At 38.4% G+C, this 13,815-nt stretch overlaps 1 protein-coding gene across 1 annotated transcript in view; it reads left to right on the top strand.

The window, feature by feature from the left end:
* The window catches only part of LOC139744699 (complement C3-like), a 62,903-nt gene that overhangs the window by 14,276 nt on the left and 34,812 nt on the right, over positions 1–13,815 (top strand). The window contains exon 4 of the mRNA XM_071655122.1: positions 6,375–6,427. Within this exon, the coding sequence (XP_071511223.1) occupies positions 6,375–6,427 (53 nt within the window). The remainder of the gene's footprint in view (positions 1–6,374; positions 6,428–13,815) is intronic.

Raw genomic sequence — 13,815 nt, forward strand, 5'->3', positions numbered from 1 at the left:
AACATACAAGTACCAACCGGACACGGGACCAGATCAGTTTCCCACATTATGTGGTAGCTTTGGACTAATATGAGGGTGACCCAGTTTGGTGCGTCATGTTGCCGGCTACCTTGACTCCAGGATTCTGGTTGTTTCCAGTCATGTGATTTGGATGGGAAGGGTGTTCATTGGTTGAATGAATGGGAGCGGGTGTTATGGTATGGTAGTGTTAACTGATTGGTTGAGATGAGAAGAATGAGAATGGGGTTCACTAATGCATGATGATGATGATGATTGTGATTGCAGCAACAAATTTGTGAACAAAGAAAGTTACTTTTAAAAAAGTCATCTGTATACACATAGGAGAATAGAGTTGAAGCAACACAATTTTTAGTTTATGAAAGGTCTAATGTTCACATGTGAAATTATTGGCTGCGGTGCGGTGTATTTCGTTTAAAAGTGCAAGTTTTTGGAAATTTTACATACGATCTGTATTTGAACGTTGCGTGAGCGTTTCCGTGAATGCAATGTAACCAAAGACTCAATAATGCCCTCCAGTGCATTCTTTCCGTGGAATATACTCAAGTGTGGTCTGAGAGTCTTTGTATATCCATTGTTAGATTAGCAAGCGAATATGCAGTGGTTGAATTAAGTACCGGTAATCTTGCTGGTGAGGGGGAGATTTGAATTCAAAAGCCATGCTTTTGTGTGCCTGCCAACAAGCCAGATTGGTCCGACTGTTCCACTGGTTACTGGTATTAAGTTTAAAGGCACCTGAAATATTGAAGGAAGAGGGGGTGGGATTTAGTTTAGTTGGAAAGGACAATCATCCTTAAAAAAACAACCCGACATTAGTCCATGATTGTATGATACCATTCACACTTGTATATGATGAGTATGATTATATGGTATGCATGAAGAGCAAACTTATACAAGACCTCTTCAGCAGTTTACATCTGAAGTTTTACTGTCAGTTCATTTGTTCTCGTTGTTGCCATGGCAATACATGGACTTTTGATAGCTAGTTGGAAACTGCTCAAGAAATGTTTGTATCCTCATGCTATTTGTGAAGTGAACTTTGATTGATGGAGAAGACCAAATGGGATTAGTGCAAATGGGATTATACCAAGCTGGATTATAACCAAGTGGAATTAGAACCAAGTGGTGTTAAACCACAAGACCATAGGGGTTTATTGAGAGGAATGCTCCTAGGAAGCATCTCCCAGTGTGGATTTGTTGATCCCTTCACGAATGTTAGGTGTCAAGCAGCCTTATTTTTTCATTGTGATTGGGTCCATGTCACTGTGACCCTGTAGACAAGAATGCAAGTGTGATGGGATTTGGTCTGATAAACACATTGAAAAGGGGGATTAAAAGCCGCCGAGGAAATGCAGAGTGATGAGGCTACAGCAGGGCCATGTTTCAGGAATGCATGGTCACTCCTTTTTACTGTTTCATATTGTATTCCATTGTAAAATGGTCATGCCTGCATGGTTTGCCGGTTTTCACATCACAACAGAGCTCTGTGTTGTCAAGGTATGATATCCCAGGAAAAGTTGACAGTGTCGTGACAGATGCATCTATCTACTGTTATGACACTTTGATACTTCCTAGACGCTGTAGTATATTCCATCTGAATTAGTAATAATAAATGACATTTATATAGCACTTGATACAAAGGTTTTTCAGCACTTGTAAAGATGTAAAAAAAGCACATTTATATTGTCTAAAGATATATATTGAAATTAACACAAAAGATACTTCAGTCATTCATTGAAGGTCCAATGTTTGACCGAACTGGTTGATGACATTGGATCTACACCAGTGTGATTTCAAATGATTAGAAAGTGTGTAATTGCAATTTGATTGTAACCACTCTTGAATAATGTTAAAGTTTTATAGACACAGTATGAAAGTTCAGGTGACATTTTGTTTAGGTCTATGTGACTCAAAAAGTTTAGTTTGATAGTGCAAGCATATTGCATGTGAAATTTTTGTAAACACTTCTTGAATGACATTTGAAGTCTTGTAGGTGATATTTTGTGTACGTGACTCCAGAAGTTTATTTTGATAGTAAACTTGTTATTTCTGTAAGACTGCCTGGGCTGACCCCTTGACTCTGACAAATTAGTGATTTAGTGCCCATCCTAGTTCTGTGTCACTACTCCAGTTTTGCATGAAGGTATAAACAAGTCTAGTATCCTCTCTCCACTGGACATTTTCATAATGGCAAACGGGAAGTAAGTATACAAGTGTATCAATTACACAGAATCCAGTGACTAGTTTACTGACCGTTCTGATGATCACATGATGATCTTGTTGTTTTGTGGGAGACAACTTTATCTGAGGCTTGTGGTGATGAGTTAAAGGGACTCAAGAATTATTATCCATAAGGGATCTTTCATCTGGGCTCAGGTCCACTTTGCGACTTTCTGTGACTTTTCTATGCTGAAGCAAATGCAGCGTGCACTGAATAATTGCTTAGTCCCTTTACTCTTTGAAGCTGGATACTACACAGAGCCCTGGTTAACATTACAAACAGTAGTATAAAATGTAGTAGTGTTTCACAATTGAGACATTTCTGCTAAAGTAGTAGTGGTGGTAACAGTATTTCTTCTCTATTCATGATGTCTTTTTTCTTTCCAGTGACCTGAATTTTCTAAACTAAAAGTAACTGCACTTTCTGCAGCAATCACCTATATAAAAAATTGACCCATGACCCAAGCAACCCCCCATCCCACTTACAAACATTCTGCAGCCCCTGTTCCCCCTTGTACATTAGAAGGTGAAAACATGACTAGATTCAAATCTGCTTCAAATCAGCATGAAAACTGGAAGTAGGTTTGTACTTTTGACCCTAGCGGTAAATTTAGCTTGGAGTAACTTCAACACTAGAAGCACTAGGGGAGAGGAGAGAGTAAACCTTCACTTTGGCCATAGGGTCAATAATGCCTTAGAACTGTATGTGCCTCCTTCTAAACCTTGGATCCGGATGTCATGATTAAAATCACTACCCAAAACTGATTACTTGGTATTTTTGTCACAACAGACCTATTCTGAAAATTCATTTTGAATCCTTTCAAAACCTCTCTGAGTAATATTCGTAATAGGAGCGACAAACAAACAAAAATCACTGGCAACAGTAAGTTAAAGTAACATCCATTGCAGAGGCAATTACAACTGCAATACTTATCGGGTATACAAAGGAATGAAAAGTATTCCAATAAGCACATTATAAAGTGTAGTTTGCAAATGTGAGAGAGATTCAGTGATGAAAAGGCAGGGAAATCAATGGATAGATAGATGGATAAATTAAAGGAAAAAGAGAAGGAGAGATAGAGCGGAAGAGAGAGGAAGGAAGCAGTTGGGGTATTATTATTACCTTTTATTTTTAATACTTCCTCTTTGTGTTTACATGAGGAAGTGATAAAGCTTGTATTCCGGTGACCATTCAGACATGGCAGGGAGCTTGCGTCTACTCTTTCTGTTCCTCACCGGTTCAGGTTACAAAAATTATTGCTGACTGTGTCACAGAAATTAGCAAATGTGTCGTGTGTTTGTCTATCTTGAATATGGCTAACGGTATCCAGCATAAGTATTGAGTACACTGCTTAGTTTATCCTTTAAACTGTAATTTCTGGTACTTCACACCATTCATTTTTATGGAAAATATGAATGATATGTCAGTTGGTGCATTGCTGTTTGTGAAAGCTCATAAAATGAACAGTGTGAATCCACTGCTTTTGCTGCATATCACTCTGACCATCAAGAATTGGCCTTCAAGAGTTGACCATCAAGGAGTAGTCCACTTTGATATCAGGAGGTAAACAGGATATATGGTCACTGTTGTTAGCATGTGGTATGGTGATATAGTATGTATGTATGTATGTATGTATATGAAGATACTATCAACAATCTTATTCAGCCCCTGGCAATTGTGTGTGCATGGTCAGTACTTTGAAACAAGTCAACATAACTGGGTACGATCAAATTGTACATTTAAGCCTAAGATTTTAATGTGTAGACTTGACACATACTGATTTTTTTTTTCATCAATGCCAGCTGAAGGAATAGGCTATTTTATATATAAGTATTTAAATTCACCCTTGTTTTCGTGGTTATTTTTTTTTCTATTGTGCTGTCTTCCCTCTTGATTTCCTCACACTTTTGCCCCATCTTCTTTTCAGCTCTGTGCATATAGTAGGCATCTCGCTTTTCTACTTCATGCTCTAGTCACTCTTTCTGTTTGATCTGTCTGTCCATTTCTCCCTCTGACATTTGTTCACATTATAATCTCCCTTTTGTCTTTTCCCATTTTCCATTTCTTCCTCCCACTATGTAAATGCAAGCACACACATTATCCAGCTAGAAAGCCTCCTACTCTCTCTCCCTTTTATCCCAGTCACATGACTCCTTCCCCACTTTCCCCCTCACTCTCTTGTCTGTCATGGGCCTCACTGCCTGCCTCTCGGCCTGCCTCTGTGCCTACCCTCTGTCCCTGTTCCGAAAATTATGTCTTATGTATCGTCCGACAGGACCACATGATTGGTGTGGGAGATGGTGATGTCACAGGTGCGTAAATGTTCGGCCTGCCTGGCAGTGGAGCACGATTCCTGTGCCTCCCTCTTAGCTGCACAACATCAACATTCTGTAGCCCCACAGTCCTCCTTTGTTGCTGGTTAAGGGGCACATCTCCCAATCTCCTGTGTTTAGTTCATATGGTTGAAGTGCTCTCACTGTCAAGGTCGTGACCCCATAGTGGAATATCTGCTGATGACTGGGTGGTATTTCATCACTAACTTAGTAGTATATACCATGTATCAGTCACTCTCCATCCCTTTCTCTTTCTTATTACAGGCCTACAAGGCATTTCCTCATGAATCAGAGAGTATAATGTAGATTTTGTTTTTGTTTTTGATGTGGAAAGCTACAAAATGTATATAGGGTGCTCCCTCAAAGTGGCATTGTATGGTTTGCGTTACTGCACAAAACATATAAATTTACTAATGATGATGATTATAGCTTCCCACTCCTTCATGTTATGTGCCAATGACTATTATAGTGGAGGAAATTACATTTTTTTCACACCCAATTACTCACCTACTTAAAACAAAGCAAGGCTCAGTCACAAATTCCACTGATATTCATTGAAGCAGGTACTTTTACTACTAATACACCTGATTACACATAAAAGGGTGTTCAGTACTTGTGATAATAATAGTACTAATAAAAAAAAGAAAGCAACGTATAGAGTGCTCTTGAATGTGTGTAGTTCATTTTTTTTTTGTGTGTGTGTGTATGGAACTCACTACTTTACCTCAGTTATCATTTTTCTCCTGTTTTCATGTCATGATATTTAGGGATACTCAAGTAAAGACAAAGTGAAACATAATGAAAATAGATCTTTGCATTCCATGTTGTCTGTGGCATAATGTTACAGTGTATCAATCTCTGCCGTTGACTTTCATTTTCATTTTCAAAGAAATAAGATTATAAACACTTTAAAGAGGAAAAGTAGTGAGGATGATACATTGATTTATGTTATGCACATCATGTTAAAAGAAGACAAAGTAACCCGGTAGGTGATTTCATTTCTTTGGCATGGATAGTACCAGTGGTAATACATTACAGCATTTTCACAGGGATAAGGAAAAATTGTTGTGAAGGACCTTGGATAGAATTCTTTGTACAGACCATTGTAATCTATTTAGCAGAGATCCACGTGTCGTTGGTCTGAAGTTATTACATTGAAAGCAAAGTATTCATGTTTCTTTTTTGTCTTGTTGTTCATGGTTACATTTGTACATGTGGGCATGACAAATGCTACTAGTGTGAACATGACAAATGCTTCCAGTGTGAACATATTGTAAATTCTCACTATGTGATGCCTCCCAACATTCATAGGGGATGGTTGCATTGTCTTCCTTCCCTAAATTTAATTTCCAGAATCTGGGTGCCGACTTACCCTGTGACCTCTTAATTCATATATTATGTCCATTGGGATTCTTTTCCTCAAACCCTCCCCTCCCCTACTTTGTTTCCTGTAGATTTTTACACTCCGCTTAACTCATTCAGGACCAGAAACCTCCTATAAGTTGTAATTTGTGTAAAGTTCAATTGTGTCTGTATTCTGGCATTATATATTTACCTAGAATCTTTGTCAATGTTTATATTTCTTTGTCCAGCAATGAAGAGATTGATTAATTAATTCCATTGGATCAGTATTTCAAGGTATAACTGGATATTACAAAAATTAAGAATCTTGTTATGGCTTGGGAGATTAGTCTGTTTTCTAGTTGTTATGGTTTATATGGCGGAGTCTGTGATCAAACCTTTAAAGTTTGACAGGAAAAGCATGTGACGAACAATGCCTTTTTCTCTGTTTGTCATTCCAGTGAAAATACGTGTGGTGGCAGTTGACCAAGAAATGAGGCCTTCTTCTGAGCTGGTAAGTCTGGAAAAATGTTTTGATAGTGATGAAACTGCAATTGTAGTAGAGGGCTCAAGAAGAACATGTCACTACAATTTTGTTTGTCCTCTCACAAAGTGCATTTTTCCTTTCGCAGGGAGATTGGATTGACATGATGCACCAACAACAGCATTATAGCATGCTACTCTTTTGTCAATGGTAGTGGTGGTGTTACCAAGCTGGAAGGGGAGTGGTTTTAGCCGCCAGATAGCCAGAGAATGTTTTTTTTTTTTTTTTTATAGTTTTTTTTTAATTTTTTTTTTTTTTTTGGGGGGGGGGCATGAAGTCATGTTGAAGCACAAACAGGATAAGATTTTATCTGTACAATTATGTCAGAATATTCTTGCTGTCAATTGTGAAAGGTTTGCATTTACATCTGTTCTCAAAGCAAAAGTAAAAAAAAAGTTGCAATATGATGAAATTTTGATGTGGCTAGAAACCACTGTCTTGATTCACAGAAATGTGACAAATTATGCCACTGAAGGGGAAGAAGTGGGATTGTCCCCAACATGTTGAGCATGGTCTGTGGTAGCAGGTGCATTGTAAGTTGATCTTTAGATTAATGTGCAAATCTGTTTCTGGGCACAGACATAAGAGTTATACAGTTTGTGGGTACCACTGGAGTACCATTACTGTAACTTGTATTCAGAACATTTATTTACCGGTAGTCATATTCACTCAAATTTTGCAAAGCAGGATTTGTAGAAGGGACTAATTGCAAACTGTATCCTTACAGTAATATTCTAACGTAATCGTAATTCTATTGATCAGGAATTTCAAGTAAAAAAAACCCTTTTGTGTATATCAATATGTATGCAACAATATGCAAAAAGACAAAAGAAAAAGAAGAAAAATAGTTAAAATCTCAGTAAAACTGAGGGAAATTAGGATAGAATATTTCAAGTTTTTGTTAATTTCAAGTCCCCCACTTTCTGGATGTCAATTCATCGACAATATTTGATGTTACAGTAATGTAACTATCCAGAATATGTCAAAATGAGTACCAATGTAAGTATGTGAATTTCCCCATTTCCACGTGAAGTATACCTTCACTTACTAATTCACTGGACAAAAAGGTAAAAATTTCCAATCTGAATCTGAAAATGCAAATTGGGACTTGTAAACTTTTCTTTTTAATTCATTAGAATCATTCTGTTTGTATGGTTTGTGATGTACATGTATGTTTGTCCATTCCTGTACATTGCCCATTATCTTTTACACTGATCTTGAAGTGATTAAGTAAAACTTTGTTGAAATATTTGACAATTTTACAGGCCTTTGAGGCATTCAAGAGCTTCACTGTGTTGATTGTCTCTAACTGGTTGAATAGGTCATTCATTATTCTTGGGACTAAAGAGTCTGTGGAATAATTTGCATTTTTCTGGTGATGTTTGTAACTTTTAACAATTGCCAGTTGATGTGTTTTATATTCTTAAAAAAAATGAAAAAAGCCTTCATGCACTAGTATCCAACTATGATAAAATATGTACTGAATTGTAGGAGAGTGAATGGATTAAAGGGAACTTAGGTGAGCATCAATGCTAACCCAGTCAGTCAATTAAGGCTTTGGAAAAGAATTCAATCTTTCCATTCTGTTTCTGTTCCAGCTTCAGTAAGGTCATTGATTTTGTCCGAGAATAATTCACTCATGTGTGCCACAGCACTGAGTTCATAAGGGGTGATAATATTCTGGAATGCAATATTTTGAGTGGAGAAGAACTTGTAGGTTATCTGTCAAGCATAGTCGATGTGAATTTAGTTTTTGATGAAAATAAATGAGAAATTGTGGAGCAATACCTGATAAACCGTAGTACAAATGTAGCTTTGGAGATGATTTTTGATAGTGTAAATTCATTTACCATTACCGCAAGTGTCCAAATAATAAATATATGTCAGACAAATATCATAAACTTCACCAGAGAATAGTTGAATAGAGATTGCTCTTGAAATTTTACATTAGTACTATTTGGGGCTCTAGGGCTTATTTTATTATTATCTTTTTTTTTTGTCTAGTTGCATTTGGTTTAATAAATGTGTAGAAAATGTTGTAGAAGAATCTTGTTTGAGATGGCTTTTGCATGAGAAGAATGTTCAGTAGAATGTTCAGTCTTGCATATCAATTGTTGTCAATTTTAAACTGTAGTGATCTTCTCCTTGAGTTACATGCAAGTTGCTCACTGCTGATAGATGGAGTCAACTGTGCTCGAAAGGAGCCCAGACAGCGTGGGGGGCTGTGTCGCGCAATGTCTGCTCGTAGCATTGAGAGTCAGTCAACCAGGCGAGCGTCTTGGCTTTTCAGCGCAGCTTCACTGGCGGCAACAATCTCCCGTTTGCCTCCATGAAGGATGCCATCCAAACATAGTTACCTGCAGCTGTGGAACTCCTGTTTGTGCTCTGGGGCATGTCTAAGTCAGGACATACAATGCACATAATATCTGTGTGTCCCTCTGCCATGGTCTCAGGTGCCCCCGAAATGTGGATTAACCTGTCATCTCTATGCAGTGTGTCACCTCAACATGCTCGTTAAAATCGGTCTAGTCATTGGAACAAGAAGAGGGGTGGGGGGGGGGGGGGGGGAGTGGGGAGAGGCATGTGAGAAAAGTTCTATCAACTCAAACAAGTGTTTTCCTGAGCTCTCTCCTCTCTCTCTAGCAAAGATATGGGAAAAGTCAATGAATTAGTAGGGGTGCTCATTAGTGACTTGAAGGCTATGTATGTTGACAACATGTATAATGTAATGAGTAAGAGCTGCTCCGAAAGGGTGTCATATTTCTCTGGAGTGTGACTGAGTAGTTGTGGAGGAGCAACTGTGTCCACTCAAAGACTAGAAATTAATGTCTGGGATATCCTATGCCATGGTCCTACTCGTTGAGTTCATCAAAGGTGCAGACTTGGTGCGGAGCGTCATGAATGCCTGTCAGTGCATGCATGCTGACTTCTGTCGAGCAGAGTGCCGGTGGGTCCGCGGAGTTGGGGAAATAAGCACCAGTGGTCCATTGATGACTGTGTGATGAAAGTGCAAGCATGTATGATCATATGCCCCTGTCATGTCTCTGTTTAGAAAGCTGTGATCACAGGCTTTTTTTCATTCCCGGGGGCCTACAGACTGTTGCCACTACTCTGCCACAGTTGCTGAAATTTGTGGAGGCAATTGTGCACACTGGATTCATTTGCGCAGTAAAATGTAGGCCTATATTTTGTCATGACCCCACTCATTCCGTATGATTAGTTTCAAGTAAAATGTTTTTGAAGACCATGGCCCCATTTTATCAAAAGATAGATCGATTGTAAATTCCCTTACCACACAGGCTGGCATAGGCAAATATGATAGAATCAATCATATAATCAATCATAACTCTGCATTAAACAGGGCTCATACATATGTTTTGAATCAAAGATGATGGATGTTTAGATGTAGGCCTGAATATAAGAGCCTGTATTTCTGTTCAACTTTGCCCATTAAAGATGTAGTTCAGATTATTGTTTCTCGTAGGCAAAGACACAGGATTGCATGTGATGACCAATTTAGAGCTAGTGTGTGGACATGGATGAAACATTACTTGTTGAAATGCAACTTAAATTTCCTTTTGGTTCGGGGGGTGGGGAGTGCAGTAACTGTGGTTGTCACCCAATATAGATCTGTCTATACTTGTTCTGCTTTTCTCTTTTCTATAGAATTCCAAGACAATCCTTTGAACAACTTCGAACAAAAGAGATTAGGCACAGTCTCTGCTTTTTCATATCACACATGCTTTTTTGCGTGTTTCTGTGTGATGTGGAGGATAACTTTAGGTATTGGCAGTCTCATGTTTTGCCACATGAGATAGCATGCTGTGACAGACTTAGTCACAAAAGATATGCAAACCTGGAAAATTCCAGCTATAACAAAAACCCAATATGCTGCATCCATTTTTTTCTTAATGGCATTGTGGGCTCCCTGTTATCAGGTTCTCATTATGATGAACCTGAATGTTGACCCAAGCATCGTAAACCCAATTAGATTAGTAAGACTCCATGTAACCTAATTCTCCCCAACTGTTGTGTCCTTGACACTATTTCTCTGGACTTGTGCTGTACTTGATGTTGAGGTATCCTACTACTTTCCAGTCACACAGTAGAAGCATATAGGGGCCTAGGTCCATGGTAGAAGCTTGGCTTGTGATTCAGACTTTGTAGGTACATGCATGTACCTGTACATGATTGTGAAAAATTCTCACACCTGGGCCCCGTTGCTAGAAACTTTGTGTTTAAACGCAACTTGCAACTGATTGTCACTGGCCAATCAAAATCATTGTTGCATGCATGTCTTCTTAATAGAGCACACCCTGAGCCAATCAGAATGGTTGTTTCAAAATTAGCAATTATTTGCAATTGATTGCAACTTTCTTGCAACGGGGCCCAGGTAGTGTGGGAATACCATGCAGTGGGAAGTCTGGCCTGGCTCAGAAATATTAGAGAATCCCTGTTCCAAATTGTGTCTGTTCAACTTTATCACTGATCTCAACATACAGGTGTAAGTACATACACAGCTGAAGAATCTCCTCTAAAGTTGAACATTGAATAACAATGAGCATACGCTTTGATGCACATAGTTCTCTGATGGGCAGTTCTATTCTAGCAGGGCTGTACTAGTTGTGGTTCTTAAAAGGACCCCGATGGGCAGTGAATGAAGGTGGATTCAATTTTCAGTATTGCCAATGGGCAGAAAACTTCAGTGCATGCTGAAGCGCCCTGTCACAGATGCACTGTTGGATTCCTTGGGAGCATTGTCACTTCTGGTTGTTTTGTGCATTTCTCAGTTCCCATGCGATTCTGTGCAGTTTTTGTCTGCTTTTCTTTCATTGCTCCTTTTTTCTTCGGTCAAAATCAAGCCATTAAAAAATAAAAGAAGAGTTCAAAACTTTTAATTTTTCAGATTTGCGGTCACTAGAGTCATGGTTCGCTACTGCAAGGCTTCAATGTGATGGTCACATGATGGAAAGAAAAGAAATCTTCAACAAAAAAATACCCCCTGATTAAAGACAGAATGTGACCTGAATGCTTTTGCAGCCGAAACGGGATGCAACTTTGTCCTTTGAGAGCTACTCCATAATGCATCTAAAATGCTGCTTGCTGCACGGCACCCAGGAATTGGTGATATGTGTACCAAGAATTGGGTCAACCTTCTCTTCCCACACTACAGGGTCTTTAAGCAGAAAACCAGTCTCAAGGGCACAAAAAGTTTTATAAAAGTCTAATTTTAAGTATTATAAATGGCAAGATTTCCTTTTTGCCAAATAATAAAGACAAAGTACAAATAAAATAAAATGTCATGGAATTTTGAAACTTGACTACTTGTACCACTCACAAATTTAAATAGATTGCAAATATGTAGGCGCATAGGTTCATGTCTGCTCATAGGTACAAGTATCTGATCAAATATGATATGTTTAATGTGTGATTTGTATTTTGTTTCACCCTTTTCTTGGATGGAAATTAATGATGATTGAATTGAATTGATTTAGAAGTGACCTGATACTTCGTAAGAAAAAGGGAAAGAGAGAGAGAGAGAGAGAGAGAGGGAGAGGGAGATGGGGGTGGGGGTGGGGGAGGGGTGGAGAGGTGGAGGGGAGTTTCAGAACTGAACTCTAGTACACTGGTGTACCATAAAAGGAATATTCCATCAGATGATGAGTAAATTAAACAAGGCATAATATCTTTGTGAAACCACAGGGAGATGGAGTATTTGGCTACCCCAAGCACAAAACCTTTGATAATGAGTGATAACAAATGTCGTTAATCTGAAACTGATGCCATTTTCCGCTCAAGGGAGGGAGACTGGTGAAGATCGAGACCTTTATTTGTGAAAGGAACTTGGCCTTGGACGGTGAATTAATGCAGACGGAACTTAAGTTGACATGACGATAGGATAGTTCCGAGAGGTAATGGCACCACAGGGAACTGAAGTGCAAAGACACAGCCGTAGACCTGACCCTTGACACACCCAGGTTCACAGCCCCATTCTCTCTTTGTCTTTCCTTGACCTTCTCTCTCTCTGCACTCATAAACCTGTTTTCTGTTAGTGCAACAGAGCTTTGAAGGTGCCCCATGTATACCTGGGCAGTATTACCATCTAGGCCTACTTGGCTAGCTTGGTTTCCAGGCTTTTAAATCATTTTTGAAATCATTGCCTATGTAACTCTTTGTAGTTTGTAAAACTCAATACTATTGACCACATTCCTGGTTATGGGTGAACTGGTAAAAAGCTCACCTACTTGTGTTTTGCTACCTTGGAAAAAGGAAAAAGAGATTGACCTAATGAAGAAAAAGATTGCTTCATATATTGTGGTTGAAAGATTTGAGTGCTTCAAATTACTGAATTTTGCCATTTTATTTTGTGTTATTTATTTCAAGAAGATGGCTGTCATTCTTACACTAATTTTTGCCGAACAGGAGCATACTGTATATACTTCGTATACAGCTGTACTATGAGAAGGGCCATACAATGTAGGTCCATCATTTCACATAAAGCTGCTTTTAGAAGACTGGGCTGATTATAACAAAAGTGAGTGTTTCAGTAAATATTGATCCAGTACCTATGCAAGCCCTGTGAAGTAGGAAATGTTTGCTGAATGTGGCATGCTCATATGATGAAAAAAAAAAATGAAGAAAAAAAATAGAAGACATATTGGTCCTGGGGGATGTTTTTTTGTTCTCAGAAATCATTCTCATTAAATGTGTGCCTACAACTCTTTTCTGCATCTATATATTTGAGAATTTTGAGAAATAGAACTTGTTTGATTTATTATGAAATCAGACAGAAATGTACATACCTAGATTGACCCATTTTTAGAAAGAAGAAGGAACTTTACTTGTCTGGAATGTGTTGCCATTGTAAAGATCAGTCATGAATGCAGCAATCATAAAGTTTTAAAAGTTCAGAAACTGAAACATACCATTTCATTGGAATGAAATGAACCATTTTATTTGAACACCCAAAAGCTCAAATGAAAGAGATTTTCTTACTCTGCCTTCTGAAATACTACCAACAAAAGTAAGAATTCTTTGATAGTAAAGAGACACAGCCAAAAACCACAGAAATGTGGTTTCTAGGTCTTTTATAATGGGATAATGTGTAAATATCTTGAAGGAGTGGGAAGATATTCTGTATATTGACAAAAACTCGGCTGCATTTACAGTGTGCTGAACTTTAGTCTAAGGGGTAGTTTTGTTTGAAGTGGCCAACATGAGTGTACGTATTAAGCATGTGGAATCATGTGGCAGCTTTACATAATGTATCCTTCCAGTGATATCTACAGTGTATTTCTTAGCAAACAAACATTCAGAAATCAAGCTCTTCAGTGTTAATATGCCTATGTTTGTATGTG

Source organism: Diadema antillarum, unplaced genomic scaffold (assembly GCF_040938485.1).
Source record: "Diadema antillarum isolate AM-2024a unplaced genomic scaffold, OU_Dant_1.0 seq00001204_RagTag, whole genome shotgun sequence".
Taxonomy (NCBI): domain Eukaryota; kingdom Metazoa; phylum Echinodermata; class Echinoidea; order Diadematoida; family Diadematidae; genus Diadema; species Diadema antillarum.